We start from the raw sequence: 26,751 nt of genomic DNA, 5'->3' as shown, positions 1-26,751 counted from the left end.
AGGATCAGGGATACTTTATATGCTTGGAAGCAGTTTTTTGTAAATTCAAACTTAGCCTAGTTATAACATAAGTGTTCAGTAAGTGGATATTTACACAATACTGAATTAAAATAAGTTCCACTCACAAGAAAGTTTTTACATAGAGATTTATTGTAACTAAATATTCACACACAGTAACTTACATCTGGATGTAGCAAACTGTTAGCTTGCTAAATGTTTGCTTGCTAATGGAGTGAAGAGTAAAAGAAGTAATCGTAGACACTTCGGACCTGGCCTGAAATGCTGTTTACGAGGCTAATTATGTAAACTATAATATGTTAAAATAAATTGTATTTCAGGAATCAACATAACACGCATAAAATAACAACTAACATCTAACAACATCAGATAATGTTAGCTTTATTAGTGTAATCAAAGATTTCTACTTATTCTAATTAATGAATGCTATTAACTCTAAAATACAATACAAATATGTTCATAAAACCTGAATAATATCAGCATATAGGACATCTCTTAGTCAGAAAAAGCTTTCAGAAAAAGGCCAAATTTGGAATATCCAAACGGAACGTTTACATCATCCGTATCAAATTCTGAATATTGTCACATTCAACGCACTTGCTTTTTTTTCTTTGCTTTGTCAAACTCTAGAAATGTCAAATCTTCAAGTGACTGTCCTCACCGGCTCATTGTAACATGTCAGGAAAGGTGCATGTTTCTTGCTGCAAGTTTCCCTTCCACTATGACTTTATAGACCTTTTTCACAGCAGACATTTTGTCACAGCAGGAATAGCACAGACTGAATTTTTAAAACAAATTTTGTTAAAAAAAAATCTCCTGCTGTGACTCGAGGAAGTTGACCTCTGCATTTAGCCGATATGACTAGTGAATACATGCACACACAGGAGCAGTGGGCAGCCACCGTGCAGTACTCAGGGAGCCTTTGAGCAGGTTAGATGCCTTGCTCAAGGGCTCTACAGCCATGGATGTTGAGGGAGGGGAAAGAGCTGTTCATTCACTCCCCCCTGCCCTCATTTCTTCCTGCAGGTCCAGGGATCGTCGACCTTTCAGTCGTTGAAAGACAAAGCAAGTATTACTCTATATTTCTCTTATTGTCAGGCCCATGTCAAATCCCCTTAAAAAAACAAAAATGTATACTTCAACTTGGACTTCCCCAGACTGTTCCAAGGTTATTCACTCCTATACTGAAGACACACATTTCTAAAAATGGGCCTTGAATATATACTTTCATTTTTTTGATAAGGGCTAAATAATTTCCCAAAAACATCTGGTCACTGTATAGTTTTTAGAAAACAGTAATCAAACACCTGTAAATAGTATATTTGTATTTGGGGATTTTCACTCACCACTCACTGTCAGCGTCTCGTCCTTAAGCTCAATTTAAAATCACTGGCTTGAAAGCAACAGGAGTGTTTACAGTTCTTGCTGTTGTCGGAGGTTTTCGTCCATCACTTTGCTGTGCCAGTATTAGTATAGACAGGTGGGCTAACAATGCTGATGAAGTCCGTCCGGTGAGGTGTGATGAGGATAAAAAAAGTCAGGAAGTTTGACATCCACATCACTGGTTATCTGATGCCCAGAGCCTTTTAAGTGTTTTAAAAGATCTGTGTGTGTTTTCATGGAGGGGAGGAGGAGTAGGGTGGCTGCAGGGTGTCATGGGTTATTTGAGAGATGCAAATATTACAGAATCTGAAAGAGAAATGGGACTGCATTAGACATTATCGGTGCCTGGATACAGAACATACAGAACACCTGCTACTGTACAAACCAGGAAACCTTAATGGTAGAATAAATACTCAAGGAGAACTTGTAACAAAGCCAGCACAACCTCATCTAACCTTTTAAGTTTAGAATCTACTATCTACTCTGAACAGTATGTTCAGTTTTTATTTTCCCATGGCTTCAGTTATTCCTTATCATGTAAATACAAACCATGTTATGTTTTTTCTAATGTTATTTCTGATTCATAAGTGTGATTTATATCTGAGATGGGAGAACACAGAGTGTCTGTGTCCTGCTCTATGGAGCAGATTACAGGATAAGATGCTGCTGGTTGTGTTTCTCTTGGCCAGCCTGCCCACAGCAGCAGAGTCTCCAGAGAAAAATGTTTATTAATCTTTCATTATTCATCAAGGTCAGCTGCTTCATATCTAACATTTTAAGGAGATAAGTGAAAACAAATAATGTTTAATTTGTCTGTCTGTTTGTTTTGAGGATATGCGTGGCTTTTAATGCATTCTGACACTGGTGTACTGCTCACATATTAAACTAATAAATTAGGCAGATGTGCAGTGGTAATTAGAAATATGATTTATTTGCTGTCTGATATATTTGCCTGTTATTTTTTCATCATTAGCTGGTCAACAAATACCCTTTTCAAACTGTTAAAAATGTTTGCATTCAGTACTGCAGAAACATTCAGTAACAAATGTTCAGTACAATACATTTGCTACCAAATACCAACAAATTGTTTAGAAGACAGCTTATTAAATGAATCTTATTTCAAGGTTGATTAAAAACTCACCATCTCAGTGAATAATAGTTAGGATGAAGTTGTGATTATAACTTTTTTTTTGTCAATACCAATTCTCTCTATTTGTTGTATATCAACGTGGCTTTAGGTGATTTCCCCTTACCATATTGTGTAGTTGGTTGTGTTTACGACAAATACTCTTCGCCTCTTTGTAGCTCCGAAAGTAGAGGGTTGAAGGTGGGGGTGACAAGCCTGCCGTCATAGAGAAGGGCAAGAATGAATGGTAAAAACGGGGATGACAGCTCACACATTCGGATAACCTTTCCTTAAAGGAATGTGTATAGTGATGTATTACATTTGAAAACTGACAGACATAATTGTTTGTTGAAAGAGAGTTTGAGAGAGAATTTCACACCCTCCACACACCTGGCCAATTTCACCTGAATGTCAGTTTAAGGAAGTTACAGAAACTGTTAGATGCAGACCTTACCCCCTACTGATCCTCATGGTGAAAAGGTGTGTGTGTGTGTGTGTGTCTGTTCAGCCATTTCACAAACACTTTGGCTGAAGCGATATAAAGGGATAATTGTTTGACCCTTTATCATATTTAATATATTGTTTCTTATTGTTTGTGATATTTTTGACATAATGAGCATTTGGTCTTGACACTTGCTATGATGTGAAATCTGCAGTTGAGTCTGTGACTGGATTGCACCATATGGTGCAAACACTCTGATGACGCCCCATTTCAGTCCTCCTCCTTCTCTACAAATTACTACTGCTCTCCTGCCCATAGAAAGTTTGATATCCAGCTGTCCACATTACAGAATGTGCACTGTATAACAGCTGGCTCTTGTTCAAACGTGGCCCTGCTAGTAATTACTGTATTTGATGCTCTGATACTGATAAGCATTTCCAGTATGTCTCTCAACCTCTGACATCTCAGTGCCATAACACTTTATCTATGAAGCTTTGTGAAAGAGTATTGACCCAAAACTGAGCTGATGTGGGTAAAACGTCTGAGTGTTTAGGGATGATGTAACTGTCTGGCAAGACGTATCACAGCTGTCCCACTGGCCTGGTGCTATAGCTCCGCTCATGACACTGAAAAGCAAATTAGAATGAATTACTATAGGTGACTACCCATCACTGCTATGTCACAATCAAATATGTTTTCATAACCACCACCTACACTTTGTAATACAGCCTGCAATTTACAGATAGCTGATAAAATGCAGAAGAGAAGATTTTCTGTCAGTGGTTATGTAGCTCCGGAGAGGATCTAAATTACAGGAGGACCAACAAGTTCGCTGAAAAAAGTAAGCAATTTGGGCTGTGATTATTACCCACACAAAAATTACCCACATATACCATCCACAGTGGATTGAAATCACTGACCCGGGCATGTAATATTAAAATCGCCCCACCTGGCTTCGAGAAATAAAGCCTGTCTGAATGGAGCGATTTCCACAAGAGTAAAAGTAGAAAAGATAAAATGGCTGAAAGGTAATTTAACAGTTTCTTATAATGTGGTATCAGCAACAGGCTAGCCTTGAACAGCTAGTATAATGGCTAGCTTGGTTAGCAGTAAATCAATCGCACTTTAACATTAAATCACAGCAAGTAGCATTCACAAAACTGCTACAATAAAAGCATACCTATGCTCCAACAAGGTTATTTGTTACAGTGTCACTGTAGATTTAAAAAGATGTTACTCAGAATGTAAGAAAAAAAAAAACAACAAAAAAAAACTTTTGTATCCTTTCTTATTGACATAAACAGTACATCAGTAATCTGAATTGTGCTGTTTTTCTATTCAGTTACACAGCAGGAGTTCACAAACAGTAGGCTACATCCAAAAATAATTCATAAACTGAGTAGTTGGAATATAAAGCTGAATATAAAATAAAGAATATAAAGCTGATTAAAAAAGATGTGGGTTGGGTTTTACTCATTTGTTTTGGTTCAGCCCTTTGGCAGCAGGTTCACATCATTTTCCTTATTTTATGCATCATCAGCAAAGTAGCATCCTGCATGTTTTTTTTCCATTGTGGTTTAATGGGCAGCTGGGGTTGTGTGGTCATGTGAAGATTAGCAGTAAACGTCTCAAATGTTGCTTTGAATTTCTCTCTTTGTTAATGATTACTACCATAATGTCCAGAAGCAATGAAAGGAACTGGTGCAGGAACTTGCAGTGATGTAGAACTCTTTTTCTAAGGAATCAGAATTGTTTGGCTGGATTAACACTTTTAAAACAACTTCCTATAATGTTGCTGTTTGATCATTGCTATGATATGATATGATATGAGTAACACTCTCTTTACAACTAAATTGTCCTGCTAGAAGGCCACGAAATTGATTGTGTAAAGTTTAATGTTTATGGATTTAAGTGCATCAGAGTGTTCCTTTTCATTTTGATTTGACTGAGCTTTTGTACTGTGGCAAACTTTGCAGGCCTACAGCCTCAAGCTAAAACACAATCCTCTTAGTTTGATGTGTGCCAGATGAAGACTGTCAATAAGAGAAATGTTGACATTAGATGCATGTTTTATCTTCAGATCACTCAAGGTTACATTTACAGTGGCTGTGTACTGCAAATCTATATCGTCAAGGGGTTAGAGATAAGTTATGGTTAAACTGGATGACTTAATCGACTGTCCAAACAAATTTATGACACGGTTTGATCGGGTGCCTGCTGCGAATGATCTCAAAAGGCAGACAAACTGTTTCTGTTTTCGTGTTGGCATCACATGTCAACCTCAGTGCCAGTTCAAACAGTTTACATCTGATTCTCAGCACTGCAGCTTTGTTATGTTGAGTGCGATCGCATACGGATGTTATCTGCAAATCTACCAAACCCCAGAATAAACACATCCAAACTCTCTATAAACTTTACATTAAAAAACAAGCTGCAGGCAGAGTATCTTCGAGAAAAACAACCCGTCCACCTGGGCTTATTTTCAGAGATGTTGTGAATCCCAGGCTAAAGCAGAGAGAGATGACTCAAGATGAGACTGATGGTGGTTAGTTTCGTATAAAGTAACTGTATACTGCTCTGTTTTAAAGTACTAGCTTAGTGCTTAAAACTGGAATGTAGGCAAAAATGTTATATATGGATTGAGGGTCAAGGCTTATGAAAATAAATGAGGCCACTCACCACTATTTCATTTGCTTTACAGCTGACCATTTTCTGAGGCATGCCAACATTATTTTTGCTTTGGCCTTTTTAAATTTTTATATGGGATTTTTGCACCCTTCCAGGTAGCCAGTGCTTTTCATTTATTTCTCAATAAATATGAAAAACAGCTTGCGATTGAAAGTTCATGCTTGACTATGACAAACAGGCCAACTCTACTTTTAAATGATCAGTTCGACATTTTGGGAAATATTCCCTTTATTCCCAGAGTGAGAGCACCATTAATAATACTCTTAGTAAATGTGTAGCTGGGGTCGGCAGCTTATCTTAGCATAAAGACCGGACCAGTAGCTTCCTGAAGTCTCCACTCCCAGCCAAGATTTAGATTTTTGTACTGATTAAACAAACAAGATTTAACATGTTTTACTTTAGTGATCTTTAGAGGTGCAGGTAGGTGGATTTTATTACCTTTGGCCAGAGCCGGGCCAGCAGTTTCCAACTGCATCCAGTCAGTCAGTCTAAGCTGCTGCTGTCTGTAGCTTCACATTCACAGTACACACATAAGTGATATAATTCTCCTCATATACGGCACATCTTAGCAAGAAAGTAAATAAGTGTTATTTCCAAAAATGTTGAACTATTACTTTAAGCAAATATGGATAAAAAGTCTTTAAAGAGCTCAGAAAAATGGAAATTTGAATATGTACAATTACATAAAAAGTGGGCAAACTCTATCTGCTGATGATGACCATGTCTATTTTGTCAGTTTGAGACACCCAATCACCCAAGTTTAAAAAATCTATATGTATCCAAGTCATTCCATTGCCAGAAGTGTTAACTGTCCATTTTGCCAGCTGTGAAATGTATGGGTGTGTAAAAGCCGCGCATATGTGCACACATTCTGCAGAACTACACCTGGAATGCAGACTGTTTCCTTTGACCCATCCCACACCCTACCAAATGTGTCTGTACCTGTCCACAGTGATCAGACATCGTACTTTAATCTACAGGGAGCTGTTGTTTTTCTAAACAAAAAGGACTGTGGCAAACCATAATCTCAGGTGATAAATCACAGGCTCAACCCTAGCATTAAGACAAAACACAGATGCATTGTTGCAAGGGAAATCATTCAGAGTTATACATACCGTGGCAAATACAGTGGGCCACACACCTGTACTTGCATTTCTAGTTTTTCTTCCTTGGTGTAATTTTGCCTTTTGTTCTTAGAAACAAAGTTAAATCCCTGCCAACTACCACAGGAGAAAAAGTAAGGAGTGTTTTCCACCAATTGGCAGTATTTTGAGGATATAGGAGTCTATAGAGGCCACAAAACCTTTCCATGACACAATGTAGTAATTCTAGGAATTAAATCCCTGGAAGACATAGTGTGTTTTGGAAGTATTTTTTTTCTTTGCACAACAAAACAAAACAAACATACGAACAGAAAAGACCCACTCAGTTATGCGATTGTCTATCAGCAGAACATAAGCTCCAGTCGTATTTACAGGAAAATGGATTCTTTCAGCGGTGCTGGTGGTCATTACCCTGAGTTTGCAGGGCAGCCACACTGCAGGTTATCTGACTTCAACAAACAAATCCAGGAAAAGCACATTCATGAGAAGCCTAATCTGTCAAATCTACTTACAGCGCATTCTGCATGTCTCAAAACCAGACACACACGTACAGGAATACGCAACAGGAGGCTGAAATCATATTTTCTGTGCGCACAGGGTGGCATATACACACACATAAACACATTACATAACAGCTATGTTTATCAAAGAGTTGACATGTTAAGGACAATGATAATATATATAGTCTACTTATGAATGGCATACTTAAGAAAGAATATTATTTTTTCAAGGCTCCCATATTCGCAGAGGGTTTCTCCTCGTTCTCTGTTTAAATAAATGCCAGAAATTAGCAACAAAGAAAACAACAAGAGTGTTTTCCAAGAGCACAGGGTCAGTCTAGTGGGATGACGTCCGGCAGCGGGGCTCAAGGTCTTGATTCCTCAGAGTTCAACATGTTCTGTGAGAGCGGTCGTCAGGCTAGCTGAGGGGGGTTGACAGTGTGTGTCTGTAGGTTTGTACTTATGCAGATCTGTATACATTCAAGACTGTTCTTATTCAACTGATTCAAATCTTGAAAACCCTACAGCTTAGTCAACAAGCCCATGCTGCCTTTTCACAACTGATGCAGCTGACAGTTAGCTCAGAGTTAAGTTTACCATGCAATAGACAAACAGGCTCCAGCCACAAGTCTGCCCCGCCCACTGCTGACATCATCAGTACAGCTAAGCCCCGCCCACTCGAGCATCGTGGTGACAGCTGGTCTGTTTGCCAAAGGTCATGGAAATCATAAGGAAAACAAACTTTTTAGTAACTCGAGAATCATTTAGTGTTTTTCTGAAAACTTGAACTCACCCAAAAGAGGAAAATTTGTTTTTGCAATTTATCAGAACAAAAAAAAAAAAAAAAAAAAGATTTCGGGAAGATGCAAAACAATAAAAAACATGAATCAAGTGCAACCCACCTCACATTTCACTTTGCATGTGATAAAATTGCCACTTTTTGGTCATTTTAATGCCAGTGTGCAGGCTTATTACAGAAAGCTGGGTGAATTAAACAAACAGATTACTGCGCTCAAAGATGGTGCCCACTCACTTGAATGAAAATTGCTAGCCTCGAAACAGTACTAAACAAAATTCATTGTAGAAAACTAGCCAGGCTACCAAAAACTGACGCCTCTGTCTTTGTCCGTCAAGAGTTCATCAAGAGTCTCAAGAGTTATATAGAGTCATGATAAATCACAGTTTGCACAAGATTTCCTCCTCGTTCACCCACTGAATGTCTGCCCAGCAGCGGTGTGCTGCCACTTGTGGTTGGAGGCTATATTGCAACATGTTGGTGTTGGCTCATTGGCTGCTCCAGTACAGAAATGCAGCTTTAAAGTTTCAAATCCAGTCCTGTCTTAAGTAGGTCGGTCAATTCTCACTGGAGACAAAACAAAGTCAAGTCGCTACAGTTCTGTAACGGATGCAGACCTAGTGCTTCTTAGTGTTTTTTCACTCTTTTTTTTTCTTTTTTTTTTAACTTTCCCCTTCCTGCTTTTTCTTTTGGCTACTCCCATGTTTTTATTAATGGATTTCTCCCTCTTCCTCTTAATCACTCACACACTTACACACAATTTAAAACATCTATCCATCAACTCCGCCACTATTCTCATTTTCCTTGCCGGCTCAGTTGTTTTTGAACCAGCTTTATAAGACTCCAGTTGAAAACCCGGATCTAAAACATTTGTTTTACGTCTGTGAAAACAAAAATCAAAATGTCACTAATTATCAGACATGTTTTACGATTAATTTGTGATAAATGCAAACCCTGTTAATTCTCAGTTGTGTTTAGTCATCAGAATCAAACATGAAAATAGATCACTGTTAAAAACTGCTTTAAAAACTCATAAATCTAAATGGTGCTTGTCTATATCGATCATAAATAAAATACATTTCCAATAAGGCTTCCATTCAGGTTCATCTGTAGTGTCTCAAATGAATGTAACAGCTCACAAGTGGGAGAAATCACCTTCTTTCTTTTTATTCTTTTGAAGAAATCAAGCCTGGACGTTTCGGACAGAGAAAAATCTGATTCCAGATATTTATAAAGTGAATAATCACACGTTTTGTTTTGCAGTTTAAGTCACCAGACCTGCCATCATGTCAGGGACACTGATGTCGTCACTGTCCCTCAGCAGGACGCAATGTTTGTTTGCTACAGTGGAAGTGGTGGGCACAAATTATGTTTTGCTGTAGTCATTAGCATGTCTTAATTTGTTAGAGGACTGAATTTTAATGGCTTGATAAAAAATGTTCTTATAACAACATGATCAAAGAAACAGTCACTTTAACCTTGTAATGAAACACAACAACAATAAGAAATGCTTATCATTTTTCCAGAGAGGATCTATTTTTACTGAGAGTATTTGACTTTTTGTCGGCAGGATACCTGACAGTTTTATAAATGCATGAGATTTAGTGGACCAGTCAGCATGAACTCCGGGAACAATTGATTTGTTTGTGGCAGGCCATTTGACATTTTGTTGATCCTTATCAATAGTTGGATCTTTTTTCATTATATCATTTTATATACACTTGTGGATTTAAAGTCTTTTACTGTGTTGTTTTACTGAAAAACATTATTAAAGTCATTAGAATAATGTATTTAGTATATCTCACATCTCCTCAAATGTGCCTTTTTTCTTAAATGAACAATGGAAGTGAAACTTTTTACACCAGTCTTTAAAATTACAGGAATATTTGGTTCTAACAATGAACTTATTCTGCATGTTGTAGCTGAAACTGATTCTAATTTCCTGCAGATAGGAGCCTCCACTCATTTAGTAAAATGTAAGTTTAAGTTAAATATTATTTTTTACTTTCAGGTAACTTTGAAAGCACAAAATTACATTAAAGTTTTTGAGGTATGACTTCATTTAATAACAATAATAATAAACTATATGTCAATTTTGTACAGCATTTGCAGTGAGTTTAGGTTGACCCCTGTGTGATGATGTTACACAATAATGTCCAACAGCTGATGAGGGTTGTGAAGTGAAATGAAGGGGAGGGACTGAACCCTGCAGAAAGCTTGAGGGCAGAGCTTCATTTCAATGAAGTCAGTGGTGTCTGTTGGTTGCTTTCATCTGTCTGTCCTAGTGAGTGAAATCTGCTTCTGTCTTGTACAGCTAGCGGAAGATCTGATAGCAAACACCACTAACCACAGCAGAACCATACAGAGGATGAGGTGGGGGAGCTGAACGCTCTGTGGAAGTTGTTTTTTTAAGATAAGGTGGAAGCTGCTTTTTTTTCTGACTTCGACAATGTTGCTCAGGCTTCTTTCAAGTGCAAGTAAGTTTCATGCTTTGGACTGGAAATACTGGCGTTGAGAAAAGTTGTTTCACTCGTCTTGAACTGCGCTTGAAAGGCTTAACAATGAATAATCAATCGATGACAGGGAGGACGATGGTCCCGACCATCCCGTCCATCATGTTCATTTTCGGCGTGGTTGGGAATCTCATCGCCATCGTGGTTCTTTGTAAATCTCGCAAAGAACAGAAAGAAACCACGTTTTACACGCTGGTTTGTGGACTGGCAGTCACGGACCTCCTGGGCACGCTGCTGGCCAGTCCGGTCACCATCGCCATTTATGTGAAGGGATCGTGGCCCGGGGAGGACCCCCTGTGCCAGTACTTTGGATTCACCATGCTTTTCTTCTCTCTGGCAGGACTCAGCATCATCTGTGCCATGTCCGTGGAGAGATACATCGCTATAAACCATGCCTACTTCTACAATGACTATGTGGACCAAAAACTGGCGGGTTTGACCCTCCTAGCGATCTACATCTCCAACGCGCTTTTCTGCGCCCTGCCGATTATGGGCTTTGGACAGGTCAAGAAACAATATCCGCAAACCTGGTGTTTTTTAGAGTGGAGGAGCAACAAGACCAGCGATGCAGCCTACACCTACATGTATGCAGGTTTCAGCTCTCTGCTTATTCTCGCCACCGTAATTTGTAACGTGCTGGTGTGTGGGGCTTTGATCCGAATGCACCGGCGCTTCGTGCGCAGGATGTCGCTGGGAACCGATCTGGGGCGCAGCGTGGACCCGCGGAGGAGAGGACGCAGCTTTGGGCGTCTAGCCGGTGCAGAGATTCAGATGGTTATCCTGCTTATAGGCACGTCGGCAGTGGTGCTCATCTGCTCCATCCCACTTGTTGTAAGTTCACTTTTCATTGCTCCCTGTGGGGTTAAATCTAACCATTACGCACGTTTTACGCAGGACTCTCTTACACACAAATGGAGTTTTGTTTTGTTTATAGAACAATTTACTCACGTAATTTGATCCAAAAGTTAAACATATTTCTTTTGTTCTTAATAACTGCTCCCATGTTTTTATCAGTGGCTCTGTCACTCTCAAACACACACATAGGCACATCCAAAGCTGCACACTTACATACAATGTAAAACATTTATCCATGTACTCAGCCACTATTCTAATTGTCCTTGCAGGCTCAGGTGTTTTTGAACCAGCTTTATAAGACTCCAGTTGAGCTCAAGTTGGACAAAAACCCGGATCTAAGAGCAATACGCTTTGCTTCCTTCAACCCTATTCTGGACCCCTGGATCTACATCCTGCTGCGCAAGGCTGTTCTCCTCAAGCTCATCGAGAAAATCAAGTGCCTATTTTGTAAAATGGGAGCCAGGAGGCAACAGAGACAGGGAAACTTCCACTGTATAGATGCTCATCAGCTCTCCTCGGTCATCTCCAACCGGGACTCTCTGCGAGATGTCACCAGCAGCTCCCAGACCTTCCTCTACCTGCCGGAGGGAAGTGAGGTGTACACTGGAAGCTGTCACAAAGTAGACAGATTCTCTGGTTCACGACCGTCATCAGTCGGACACTCGCAAACTTCTTATTTGTTTGAGCAGGGCAGCGTTGAAGGTCAGACCAGAAAAGGGACAAATGCAATCAGGGACCTTTCAGCCTTGCCCTGCCCAAAAGATCCAGCACTTCAGGTGTCGTTGAGCACCGAGTCAGGGGAGGAGAAATGCATCTGAACTAATGAGGAGAGAGTTCTCAGATCGCTCTGAGGTAGATCGTCTACTGAATTATTTCTCCTTAAGTGAACTTTTAACCCCCTGAAAAATGGTGGTAGGCACATAAAAATAATTAATGGTTCAACGTGTGAAGTTGGGCACACACAGTGAGAAAGAAACAGAAACTTGAAGTGCTCTGAGCTTTATCATCTTGTGTCTTCTTTGTTTCAGCACCCAGCTACCTCAGTGATGACTATCTCTAACCGTGCAAGCAGATTTTTATCATTTTAGCCCTAGAGAGTAGTTATCAAAAGAGATGACCCACTTCTTCATGACTCATGTGTGAGTGATGGGAAAGCTACACTTTCTGATTTCAACTACTTTGCTCAATCATTGTGGAAACCTTTACTGTAAAGTATATGAGACCAGCGATTTAGAATAATTGAGTCACAAACTTGTGGTCAATATTGTAAATGAAAACTGTATTGAATGTGATCCTTATGAGTAATCACTGGCACGTGTTGCTGCCATTGTAGGGATCGATTTGTTTAACAAACTCTATTGTACAGTGCTTTTTGAAGGACGTATTGTGTTAGTTCTATGACTAATGTACAGTGCAGTATTATTATGTGGTGAACACCAACGATTTTGTTCCTCAGCCCTGGAGTTACACACAAATTTGTCATCTCAAATTAGAAAGACTTTGGTTTCCATCTTACAATGAGGGTACAAAGATCCCTGTGCCGTAGATATTAACACCAAACTATTTAAATCTGAATGTTGAGGAGTTTTTCCGCAGCTACAGAGAATGTGGTGTAAATTAGTGGACAGATGTTGCTTGATGTATTAAGATGAGGTTATTTGAACACAGCTGTCAGCTTTAGAAAAAACAGTGTTCGAAATTATCAATGTTGTGTAAAATATTGTTTGTAATAAAATTACTCTTCTCCAGGAGAAGGTCCTAGTTAATAAATCGCAACTCTGAAGGGGTTATCCAAAAGAAGTATCTCTGCACAGTGATTAAATTGTCATGTAGTTTGATTGGTATTTACGTTCATGAATCACTATCTTCCAGCACAAACATCCAAATAACCAGAATTCAGATAATCAACCACTGCAACCTGCAACCAACAATTACTCTGCTGAGTATATTCTCACTTAATCTTAATTCACTGTTTAGTCAAAACATTAGAAAACTGAAAAAAAACAAAACATCACAGCTTCCAGGAACCCAGGGCGATGTCTTCAAAGTGTCTGTTTTGTCCGATCAACTGTCCAAATGCCTAAATATTCTGTTTAGAATGGAAATCAGAGATAACTCACATATTGGAAGCTGGTACCAGCAAATGTTTGGCATTTAGTTTGAAAGACTAACACTGACCAAATATCCATTGACTTCAGCTCTTCTATCAATTAGACCAAAATCTTAATTCCACATCTCTAAATTTAGATATTCAAGTTTGTAAAAGAGCTGTTACTTTGTCAGTCAAGGACTGGTGATTCACATAGAACAGTTTCTTTTATCCTATTCTGTGTTTAGTTGCATTTTCCTCCCCTTTTTAATGTGATGTAATTTCAGTCAAATGACACCTTCTGCTCCTGTCTTACCGCCATATAATCGACTGAACATTTAACTCCTGTTTGTTTGAGCTTTCCCGCTCAAATGAGCTTTATGTCTGTGGTTTGAAGCTTTGAAGCGCACAGTCTGCCTCCTTTTCCATGTTATTACGTTGACTCCAGATTGTTGCTTAATGTCACAGATTATGTTCTGCCTTTCTTGTCTCCCTTGCTGTTGATTTTATTATTTATTATTATTTTATTATGCACTTTGTTTTATTTTTTGTTCATATTGGTATGTTGAATGAAGCGTGTGGGCACATAGTTCAGCATGTTTTTGTTTTGTGTCACTTTTCTTATGTGCAAACATGACTTAGTGTGCACCAAAACTGAGCAGAAATAACTGAGAACTTCTGTGTGTTCAGGAATACGATTGTGTACAATTTACAAGGCAGCTGTAAATTAACACCCACACTATCATTTCAGGGCAAACATGGCCTTTGGCGTGTCACCATATGTTGTCAACATAAAGCGGAAGTTGATTATATGAGCAGAAAGTTTCTCATAGTCACCCCCCACCGCCACCCCCACACCCCCACCCCCGCCCCCGCTAAGGCTTGGTGAGATCATCTCATGACCCCATTAGCACAGACAAATGGCCCCTGAGAAGAGCAGGCTGCCACTTTTCCAAAGTTTATGGCCAAATTTTTGTAAGCAAAAAAATAAATAAATAAATGCTGGATCTTGCTAATGTGTCAAATAGCTAGTGCCAGACACACCTATACAGAGAAAAACAGAGAGTGTTAGTCTGATGGAAAAAAAAAACACCCACGGTCTCAGGAAGTAGACCTGGCTGAGAGAGCTTCTCTCCTGTAACAATAAACACAATCTAAGGTTCCAATTCGTAGCAATTAAACTTAAACAAGCAATGCAGTGGCTAAGGCAAACATGTTACAGAGATGCCTAAGAGACTAAGAGTGTCAGAGGATCCTCCAGACTCTGGGAACAACACGCATGAATTGAATTAGACTGTGCAAAATAGGATCACACAACAGTGAGACACAACAACAAGCCTTCCACTTTGCAGCAATTTGATCCTCTTTGCTCTCACCAGAGTCTGCCTCACCTAATTAAATGTATAAATGGACAACCAATGAGGCTGATATTTACCATCTGTGTGAACAGGTGTACATTCACATCCCATACAAACAAGCTGCATACAATAGCCTTACTGGCCTCAGGCAGGTTTAAACCAAATCTGCACCAAATTTCAAGAGTAAAGGAGGATATCATTTTTGGATTTATTAGGGTTGGAGGTGGTGACGGATGATCCTGATGTACAACTTGACACGGATGTCGTTACACACCCGTGGAGCTGCTTTACATCAGCAGGGTCCTTCAGTGACGCCTCTGCACTCTGTCACCTCCGTGCTCATTGATAAACTGCAGAAAACACCCGCTTGCTCCACCATGTCTGCTGTCACCCCCAGTTGAAAAGGACACAAAACAATCCCAGTCTGGAATTAAGCCAGAGTCAAAGCAGAACTGATGCAGCAACTGGTAAATGTCTTACAGTGGTACAAGAGCACGAGTTTCTTCCCTTGAGTGATGGAAAAGAAACAGGAGTGAAATGTAATCCAGACAGAAAATATGATCCGCTATGGTGTGTCAGGAGCAGTTTCTCTCACATTAGTGAGAAGAGCATCCTTTTTTAACATATACTCAGAACAGTGAGTCCTTGTTCGGGGCTAAAGCTGAATACTTAAAGGATCTTATCTAGCCATGCAGATAGTATTGGGATATTTGTTTCCATTCCAGACAGTTTTGATTGGGGGCTAGGTTCAAAACGAGTTCCAATGAAGAATGTTCACAGTGAGATTATCCAAAGCAACATCAACACTCTTTCTGGAAAGAAAGAAATTATTTTTTAAATGTTTTTTTGTTTTTTTCTTTTGCTACATGCACCGCACCCCAAATCTTATTCACTCCCATTGTGTCAAAAGGACACTTCACTGAGTTTACACAAGGATCAGTTCACTTGTCATGGGGCATAACACTCAGTCAATGAAAACAGTTGAGTGTTTTTTGTAGTTCTATGGGAGCTTTCTTAAGTATGTTATCAGGGTTGTCTTGGCTCGGGCCTGAGACTTAAAGTATTTTACAATAATCCTACATTACAAACTGAGGGTGTGGAATTCGAAAGAGATACCGGAGGCGTTTATCAGGCAGGGATCGTCTACCAAATTGCGTCTTGTTTCAGAGTTCTCTTAATTTTTCCCAAAGCCAGCGTTATGTGACTCACAGTTGGAGCACCTCTACAGCTTTGTTCGGCATGAAACTCTTCCAGTAGAAACACCAGTTCAAAATTTTATCAACTACATTTGAAAATATCAGTTTTTTTTATAAGAACGTTGAAGGTAAAATCTTGTATACGTATAATTTTCATGGGAAAAGTTAACTATGAACTTAATTATTATTAAGCAAAACTGAGGGTAATGTAGAAAGAGAAAATTGAAATGAGAATACAGAATGGGGAAAAAAGTTTTAAGTTGCTTGAATGTTCCTTCTCTCAGAGCAGATATCTCAGCAACTGGACAGACCAAAGTTATTTGCATGCATAGATACCACTAAGGCCGTTATTTTCTGAAATGATCTTTTAACTCCAGCTGTTTGAAAATGCAGAGCTCCCAGTTGTTGTCATGTCTTACTATTTCCTGTATAGTTTGATTTTAAAATAATATTCTTTATTTTATTTCACCTCTATTCATCCATGTAAGTCCCACACAGATCAGAAACCTTTTCTGCAAAGAGTCAAAGTTTCAGACAAAACAATACAAAACCCATTAAACAACACTAAAAAGGGATGACAGTACTAGTATAAAGAAATGTAGATTTTCTTTTTTGGTAAAATTTTGGCTTTATCCGAAATGTAAGTACAACTTTACTAACATTGTAGCCATGGGTTCAGTCTGGTTGTAAACAGCAATGTGAACAGCTCCAGGGTTGGAATTAGTCACCCTCCTGACTCTGTTAAATCCCATACAAATATACAGTATATGTAGAGCGACTTATTTCAAAGGTTTTAAAGCAGAATTATGTACACCAGCAAGTTCCCATGAAATTGGCAGCTAATTGGTAACTTTGATCTCCACTGTTATATAATACCCATGGAAAAAGGAAAAACTTAACCACATGTGATGACCTATCAGACAACGCGCCAGTCAGACACTGAAATACAGATTTTTCAAATAAACATTGTGTACATCCTTTAAAGTATCTTTGCTTTTAAGTGGGAAGTGAAAAAGTTGAAAGTCTTTAACAAAATAAAAGCCTCATTAGCTCTCTGAGCTCTGAGTAGGAGATAAAGAGAAAAAAATCTTTTTATCAGATATGTAAATCATATCTGATGAATTTTCTTTCTGGGAAGTGTTCAAGGTGGACAGAAGAGTGGCCAAAAGCAATTAAAGCATTATAGCATCTGTTAATGGTGCAGATATGTGTGTGTCATTACATGTGTGAGTGGGTGTTTTCACAAGGGTCACATTTAGCGAAGCATTTTCCACTGCACATTTCTGCGGGTTTAGAGTTCACTGAGTCAGTAATAGCCATAAATTTCCAATTCATATCAGTCTCAGACCTCCCAAGAAAATTTTCATCGCTTGAATAAACTACATGTTGCTGAGGAAATAAGCTGCACGGGGTCCAGATGAAGATGAAATCGATGAGTCATCTGGCAGTTGCCGTGCACCACCCATGCTCTGAGTTAGAATCTAACCAGTGAAATCAGTTGTATGTCTTCCTCAAGACATAAAAAAGAAACCACACATACAATCACACAAAACTATGATAAAAGAAAAGGATGCCTGCACTGAACACCTACAGCCTTAAAAATCTGACCTCACCAACACCTGTCAAGCTTTCCGCTCTTGAACGGCACAAATGCACCCTGCAGTGAAAACTGTGTCAGATTTACCATTTCAATTTGAAAAAGTGTGTCCTTTATTTCCAACCCTGTCCTCTAGAAATTACATTCATATACAACTAATTTACAACAGCAAATATGTTTTGAAGGAAACTCAATGACTGGATTATGTTTTCTATTAACATGATGAGGATATGTTGTGAACGTATTTGGTAGGTCGTAAATATGTTGATACTGAATGCACTCAATCTGTAAAATGTTCAAAGACATCTTATTTGTTTCCCACCAAAATATCTAATCTTGCACCACAATATACGGACTAGAAATATGACTCTTTTTTCACATCACTTAGTTAAAGTTAGTGAAACATGATGATCTGATTTAATCTAGAAACAGTTAACTGTGACTTCAGACACAATGTGTTTATTAACATTAAACAGAAACCACATTCTATCCCTAATTTTAACCAAAGTACCTAACCACAAAGGGGACTGTGGATGCAAACCCCTGTCTGGCCCCTGGTGTGACAGTCGTGACCTTTGTACTCCAATCCACCTCAACCACCTGAACTCCTGGCAACTCCGCTGTAAAGCTCAGGGAAATGGCTGTGCGTTTTATTTGACTCATGCATTTGCCAAAACAACCAGTTATCCAACTTTTTGAAGTATTTTCTCTATAAAAAGAAATACTGTTTGAAAACACTCCCCATAAAACAGAGTAAAGTCTTCAAGGATGAAGACTAACTTGTTGTGTGTCTGGTTAACCCCACCTCCGTTTAAGAGCAGCTCACAACAGCTGCCCTAGCTATATGTGCTAAAACTTTACCTTGGAAGTAACATTCAGTTGGTGACTTAGATAATCTCTGTAGCTGAATATGTGAACAACTGCAGGTCGGATTAGAGCAGATAAATAATTAATAATGGACACTATCCTCCAAACTGTTTAAATGCTAAGGAGAGGTCCAAAGCTTGATACACCTGCAGTGCCTAGATATGGTTGTTAAGCTGTTACAGGACAATTGCTGTTCAAGGGAGGGGTTTAACGGATGATGCAGTCAATACTGTAAAATCCGATAAAGAAATTAGGTGATCCTTTGACACACAGCTGCAGTCTATTCTATCTGAGTAGAAGAAAGCAGGAAAAGGCATTTACCAAGCTCTGTTTTGAATCCAGTAATAGCCACCACAGCACGGCAATCCTGATAGGTAAGGTAAGATAACTGAGTTCATCTGTACTGCAAGAGAGATGTAACATATAGTGTAGTAACTGAATGGGCCTACATTGGGCACGGGCCCAAGGGCCCAAAGAATCAGGAGCCCACCTGAGTTTCACCTGCAAAATGTCAGTGACAGAGACACATAATGGCTACAAAGAGAAACAAAGCAACTACAAAGAAACAGACAACAACCACAAAAAACCCACAAAACACCCACAAAGAGATGTACAACGACTACAGAGAGAGACAAAATGATAACAGAATAAGGCAAAACAACCACAAAGACAGACAATGCAACTACAAAGAGACGTAAAACAACTACCAAGGGACACAAACCGACCGCAGAGACAAATAGTGCATCTCTGTTAACCTGGTTATCTTGCTTTTACAGGAGAAGTTGGGGGCCTTTCACATGTCTGTGGCCTGGGCCCCACTGTCTCATAGTCCGTCCATGCCCAGATGGGCTTCATGAAGAATATATAGTAGCAAGAACAGACCATAGCTATTATAGAGTCATTTCCTCGTTTTGTTTTTTTCTGGAAAGCTGGTGGGATTTTCATTGGCTGATATCAATGTGTTTTAGACTCAATTTAGGAGGGGAGTTCTTTATGTGGGGAAACTTTGTGACATACAGCAGTTCTTAAATTAAAATGCAAACAAAAAAACAAAAAGAAATAGAAAAAAAAAGGTTTACAGGTTTACAGGTTTCTGCAGAGGTGGGCTGTGGGTTGCTTGGACATTATATTGGACACAGACTCACATAGCCAGATCTATCTCCACAGTGCTGTATCAGCAATGGAGAATATTGGACATAACATCAGTATTTCCAAAATCTGGCTATGGCCCTGGTTTAAAAAAAAAAAAAGTGCAAGTCTCTTCAAGCTGAGAGAGATGGCCAATATACACTCCAGTGGAAATCACAGTGATGAGTCCAAAAGTCATCACCTGTTAAAAATCTCACAGTACTATGCTAGAAAACATGTAGTGAAGCATGCTTTTAAATAATACCACCATCATCCAGTACAGACTTGTTGACTGAACTAATCTGAACAAGAAAAACATTTCTTTGTGTCTGTACTGAAAGTTTATTTTTTGATGCCGAAAAAATAATTAAAAAAGATAATTACTTCACAAATACATTTACTTCCTTAATGTCACGACAGCCACCACGTCAGACAGACATGGTTTGAAAAGTTGTTCTGATTTGAGCACAAAATGTGATAGTAAACACTTTAACCACACAGTTTCGGGTCCACAGAGAGGTGCTCCGACAGAAAGTCACGTGCCCACACATACTGGAAGCCAAGCAGCTTTTCCCAGCTTGCACCGCTGTCTGTGCCAATTCTGCTCCTCGCTCAGTGATTCTTGGAGCTCTCAGCATATTTTTTTTCACAGCTGCCTATCCTAAGTATGTTTCTCCTTCAATTCTCAAATAATCATTATCCCCTGCGATCACCTATTACACGCTGAGTAGAATTTCTCCTCATTGTTTCTCCGCACCATTAATCATATATTTCAAAACAGGTTAATTTGAGCACAGAGCTATTCCAGATACTGAAGGCTGAGCTGCTCGTTTGCTCAGGAGTCAGATTACTGTGTCTAACTCTGAGGTTTTCTAACAAATGTTGTTCTGAAACAATGTTGATGGCTTTAATGTTGCTGATATCCTGATTTATTTCAAGATCTCAGCACTTCATAACTCAAAACCAGTTGCTCTGTGGGCCACCATTAACACTGTAATGTATCAGACCACTCCGTTACTGTATGAGTACAACAATTGATTATGAATCATAGGGTTTTTAAAAGCACATGCTACACTAAAAATATAATCAGTGGATAAGAAATTGACCAAGTTTGGGTAAGTTTAAAAAGAACTAAAGAAAATGGAACAGTTTACAACCATGCCATGTTTTAGTTCAGTTAAATAACTCAATAGAGAATAAAAAAATAACACTGGGTCAAAAAGCCCATTGTTACTCCTACAGGGTGGTTTTATTCACTGTGTAAAGTTAAAACATTATTGCTTTGGTGCAATAATATGTAAGCGTCTTAGGACAAAGTGATTCATCCACAGAATTTGCCACAACTTTAATGATGACTCCATGCAAATGCACTTTCAGCATGTCTACTGCTGCTTCTGCAAAGATCATTTTTCATGTCTATCTTGTCAGTTGTGCTTCTGAGCCAATGTCTTGCATGGGAATCTCTGGTGAAAGGTACAGTATTACCAGGAAAAATATGATTTAGTGGAGGGGTCATTTAGGCTACCAAGATAAAACAACAAGCAGCAGGCCATAAATCTGCTACTTTATGTCAACCTAAAATGGTTTATGAAATAACTGACTTCAAAGGGGCAAGAAATTAGTGGGAACATTGTGTCACCGGGTATTTAATGAGCAAACTATTCTCAAAACAGTGACTAATATGCATGCTATTAATCTTAATAAATGTGTATTGTGTGTATTTTTGCATGTTTCTATATGTGTGTGTGTGTGTGTGTGTGTGTGTGTGTGTGTGTGTGTGTGTGTGTGTGTGTGTGTGTGTGTGTGTGTGTTTAAAGAGTTATTGGCTGTACAGCTCAGGTTTCGTCCAAGTTGTGATTTTTGAGTTCAGATCCTTGCACCTCACCAAAGGCAGTGAGACGCTGTCCTCATTTCCACTGCCCGGACCAGGGCCACTAATTGTCGGTGGCGTGGATCAACATGAACGTAAGTGTTTTACCAGCGACTGGGAACAGAGAACAAGTGCGCTTACTCGCACACACATACACACACTCACACACACACACACTATATCAGATGTCGCCTCTGAGTGCACTTTCAGCAGGCAAAAAAGTCCCAAAAGACGTCACAACGTGAAGGAGAGCAGATGTGGAGCAAAGGCATCTATTGTGGATCTGTTTCTGTTGCACATATTCTTTTGCAGCCACCACCCCACATGTATTTTCCAAACAATTTCCCTATAATGGAAAATGGAATGGAGTGAACTGTTTTTGTTACCTGTCCAATTTATCACCGTTTACTGTAGACTAGTCCCAGTTCCACATAATATCCTGGTACAAGCTGAAACAGGCTTTGCAAGATAAACTGATTGACTCATGTGCACTGGGCTTGGCCATTTTAATCTGCAAAGGTACCAATTATCTCCCAGGAATGAAATAACAGCAACACGTCCAAAAATAGATCAGCCCGAATATGTTATGTCAGATCAAAATGCTTCTTCTTTTCTTTCTTTGTTTATGTTTTGTTCAGTGTGGAGCAGGAATGCTGTGAAAAGGGCGTCTTGCCAACAAGATGCTGATCAATAATTGGTAACTGAAGGTAATCGATTGGTTTTAATAGCTCTGAAATATGCTCCTTTCCACTGTTTCTTATTTATTAAATTACTTCAGCATCCCTTTTGGTGATAATTATGTCTTTATTTCCCTGGCATTTGTCCAGCCTAGTTTTACAACCTTAACCGTCTTTTCCAGCAATTAAAGGGTGTGCCATGTGATGTATTATCCACCCATTTGGTTGAGAAAGACCATGTGTTTCACTTAACTTATGAAGTCTGCTGCATCATCTTTTCTCTGACATCCCCCTTTTCCTGACACTCACCACCGGAGGATACACCATGGAAATCTACGATAGCATGGACAGCTAGGACCAAATGTATTCTTAGAGAAAATTAAAAAAAATCTAAATCCTTGTTGTGTCGTCTGGTTCTGAAACACTGCAATACGCTGGATCGAGGGCTTCTTGCCTTGAGAAAGTAATCTGCTTGAAGGGCCCATATTGTTCTCTTTAATTTAACTAGAAAGCAAGAGGAAGTTCACACCGAAGGTTGGAAGATAGTGGCAAAATCAAAGTTTACAAAAGCTTATGTACGTAACTCTGTGCCAAGCTTCAAAGCCTGTCATATTTACCTCCGATGCTGACAAGTTCTTTTTATTTAACCTGGTCAAGCCATGAACTTTGCATCACAACGTGTACCACGCTCGGAACAGGAAAAAGCATATTGCGATGTGATACTTTAATGTTTTGGATTCAGGGCTGCTTTTAGCAACTCTTTGCACTGCTACTTTCTATGCGAAGGAGTTGTATAGAGGAAACTGTAGGAACCAAAATTGGAAGAGAAGGTTAAAGGATAATTCCAGTTTATTTCAACCTGGTGTATTTCCCATATATCTGGCTGTTGTGAATCTATGGGTTGTTCTAACTCTGCACTCTCCACCTCCATTTCATAGCTTCAGGGAACCGAGGGCTCACCTAATACAATGTATATTGGGGCAAGCTGTGGCAGGCAAGCAGCCTCCTTCAACTTTCCAAATAAACATAAATTTTAGATGATTTCATTTCAAACGCTTGTCTTCGGGTCAGACTGAAAGTAAATACAGAACGTGTTTACCGTTTAACTGTTCCAGCTGGCTATTCTCTGTGTTGACTTTTGGACAGAGTAAAAGTCTTGCGCTACTTGCCCCACTATACTTTGTTTTGGGCAAGTCCTCTCGTTTCCCTGAATCTCTACAACAGAGGTGGTGAATGCAAAGTTAGCACGGCCCAAGGATTAGCCCCACATTAGCAACATTTATAGGAAAATACACCAGGTTGAAATTCCCCAGAATTATCCCTGATCTAAATGTTAATAAAATTGTCAAAAGGTCAAATTCAGGCTACACTTGCTTAGTATTAACACCATACTCAGTTGTTATTAAAAATGATGTTGGATGGGAGCAGGAGAAATTCTGCTTAGTATTGATAAGATATTTTATCTCTGCTTTGTGAAATAAATCTGTAATGATAAAAACCTTTCATCTCCTGGCCTCTGCCTTGATTCCATTGGTTTGCTTTCCTGGTCAGTGTTAATACAGCTTGCTAAATATGTTTCACTAAGTGGACATGTTTGTACTTTTATTTGCCACAGAATACACTTTGTTTTCCATATTGGACAGAATACAATTTCCTGGATGCAAAGCAAACAGATATGGTGCAGAAACCAAAAGTATCAACTGGAATTTTAATCACAGGATACTGTCAAAAAAAAAAGAAGTCCCCATGAAGCAATGATACCATGCCTGTGTAATGTTTTATCTTCTTTCCAGTACACAGGGACAGTGATTATTGTTATTGATGTGAGGCCAAGTTGGAGGACAGACAACTTCTGGCCAAGATAACGGTGGGTGGAACGATCCCTAAAGTATCAATACTGATACAAAGTCTTGTTTTGAGTATTGATACTGACAAAAAAAAAAGGATCCATCACATGTTAAATCACATTTTGAGCACATGAACACACTTAGTGCTGTAATATTTGCACCTCTGCTGCTGTTGTGAGTATGTGTGCAGTGAAGACTTCTTTGGTTCAGAGAATTCACGTTTTTTTACAACAAAAAAATGTCATGTGTTTTAAAATGCATGTTAATCTGTAATTAAGAGAGAACTGTAAAAAGAAATGCTTAATGTTTGTCAAATTATTTGCTGGTAATCAAAGTATATCCAGTAGTAGCCTATTCATAATAAGTCATAAATCATTACATATTTCTCTACCTATATATGATGGTACATTAGCAGCTTTTAACAATAAGAAGTATCAACATCGGTATTGATTACTGTCAAAATAGCACCTTTAACTTGGGTTCTTACAGTGGGTCACACTCCCTTCTCATTATGTCACCTGTTGGCCACAGAAATAAAACTATGAGCACAAGTACTGACCTTTCTGGGTTGCATAACCACCACAAAAAACGAGTTACTGTGAGAAGAGACAAACCACCTTGCCCCTATCAAATAAATCAGTGTTTAGGTTTCTCCACGATCTGATCCCCTTGTCATAACATAATTTGACCACAGTCGTGGACTCTGAGGTTCTTGGCCGAGCAACATGACAGTGACCGTGCTCATCACGTATCCTGCTGTGACAATCCATTTCCTCTTCATTTCCTTCTGTGCATCCTGCATGAACTGTCAGACCCTCCACTGTGTTTGTTTTGGGAGTCTTTACAGAGTGTCTTCTGTGTCACGGAGTCGCAGCTATGTTATCACGAAGTTCCTTCTGGACGGCATAGAAAATAAACATTTGTAGCTTTGGGAAACCAATTAAGCTTATAATCCAAAGGCTATGGAATGATCTGAAGTCAGCATCACATGCATAAAACACTTCAGATTCCCACTTTTTCACTCCTTACTGTTTATATCTGTACAATAAATAAATAAACCAACAGAAAAATCTTGAAATAAACTGAGGTCAAAATCCTATTATTATTTATGCTAATGCAGAGTTTCAATTGGTCTTAATACTGTGAAATAGCATTCATATCCAACACGCAGCATCTCAAGACTCACCTACAGACAATTTCATTTTTTTAAGGGTGCCCATTTATTAGGATGGTTTCTTAGGCCCATGAAATTAACTGAAACTGAAAAATGAATGAAAAGTGAATGTGAAGTCATAATGAAACTCTAATCCATATTCTGTCTACGGTCATACGGGCAAAATGAAACAAAATAAAAAATATGCTGAGATAAAACAGACTTATCTATGTGATCTTGCTTTTCTTTTTGCATACCCTTGCTCATTGTTCGCTGCAGTAAGTGAGGGTAGTTACAGTGAACAAGTGGTATAGCTCATGGATGGATGGATGATTGATTTCTACATCAGTTTCTTTGTTCTAGCTCCACCCACAGCACTTTTTCCATAATTGCTCACCCCAGTTTTCTTAAATATGTTGTTTTTGTATCTGTTTACCTGAGCTTGTAAAGCCTATCATTTTATGGCACAACAATAAATGTCTGATGACAACAGTGTTAAGTTGCCTCTCTTTTTAGGTTGAACAGAAACCTTTTAACTTGTTGATTGTTTTAAATGTTTAAAATGTGGGTTATAAAATTGAAAAAACATTGTATTTATGAGAGGTGCCCCACAAGTTAAGTTATAATTGTGTTTATTATGATTATTGGGTGATGTATTTTTTTTAACGGGTCAAAAAATTCCTATTTATTTTCAAAAACTCTCCTCTGAGAAGTTTCCCAGAAAGAAAGAACCTTATACAACAGTTAGTTCCGACCAAGTAATTTTATTGAACGAGAGGCATTCCATGAATGCTAATATAGAGTACAACAGCACTGGGACTTATAACTACATGTATCACTCCGCTTCACAGGCGTTCTATTAACCATTAACCAGCATTACATTAGCGGTCGTTATCTATCTTCGATTGCAAAAACCTTTGCAAAGATGAAAATATTTCCAGAAATAACATTTAAATTAAAATGATGTATAGTCGTCAGAAGAGGAAGAAGGGAAGAAGCTTAGATAATTCGGCGTACTCCTGAGGTAACGTGTATACAAAGTAGCAAGCTAGTGTGAACTGTGCAGGTCAGGAAAATGTTTTTGTGTTGCTTAGCAACAGTCCCGTACCAGTCCAGTTGCGGAACTTTGTGTTGGCGTTGACAAATAAATGATGAAATAAAAAAACAAATCATAATCTGTTGTTTCTTATTTAACCCATATGGCACTCGTAGAACTGTTGTATAAAAGCAATGTCACACTCGAGGTCGCCGTCTAGTAGCCTATGATATTGCTTAAATATTGTTAAGTGTTAATTACAGGTTTAAAAAAAACGAGTGATCAGTTGGTACACTCCCAGTTGTTTCTAAATGCTAAGCTCAACCGTGAGACTTAAATTCAGAGGACAACGGGTGAGCTAAACATGTAAAATGTGAAATGGAACCACAAACAGGTATACAATTCAGCACAAAAAAATTGAATAGAGTCATTTTATTAATTTAAATTCTTCTGTATGTCAATAATAAACTCAACACAACTAACCAAATTAACTAAAATAACAAGCTCAG

The 26,751-nt window shown here is 38.8% G+C and overlaps 1 protein-coding gene across 2 annotated transcripts; it reads left to right on the top strand.

Annotated features, from left to right (window-relative positions):
* The first annotated feature begins 10,306 nt into the window (after positions 1-10,306).
* On the top strand, positions 10,307-14,279 carry LOC111230871 (prostaglandin E2 receptor EP4 subtype-like). Of its 2 annotated transcripts, XM_022757748.1 has the most exons (3): positions 10,307-10,533; positions 10,910-11,400; positions 11,694-14,279. In XM_022757748.1, the coding sequence occupies exons 1-3, from the start codon at positions 10,506-10,508 to the stop codon at positions 12,240-12,242; spliced, it is 1,068 nt and encodes a 355-aa protein (XP_022613469.1). In that variant the 5' UTR covers positions 10,307-10,505; the 3' UTR covers positions 12,243-14,279. The 2 variants fall into 2 exon arrangements, with proteins under 2 accessions (XP_022613469.1, XP_022613468.1); XM_022757747.1 differs by having other exon boundaries at positions 10,307-11,400.
* The last annotated feature ends 12,472 nt before the right edge of the window (positions 14,280-26,751 follow it).

The sequence above is a fragment of the Seriola dumerili genome, unplaced genomic scaffold (assembly GCF_002260705.1).
Source record: "Seriola dumerili isolate Sdu_G_001 unplaced genomic scaffold, Sdu_1.0 BDQW01000290.1, whole genome shotgun sequence".
NCBI lineage: Eukaryota > Metazoa > Chordata > Actinopteri > Carangiformes > Carangidae > Seriola > Seriola dumerili.
Note: the sequence above shows the minus strand (reverse complement) of the source record. Positions and strands in the feature narration are given on the sequence as shown.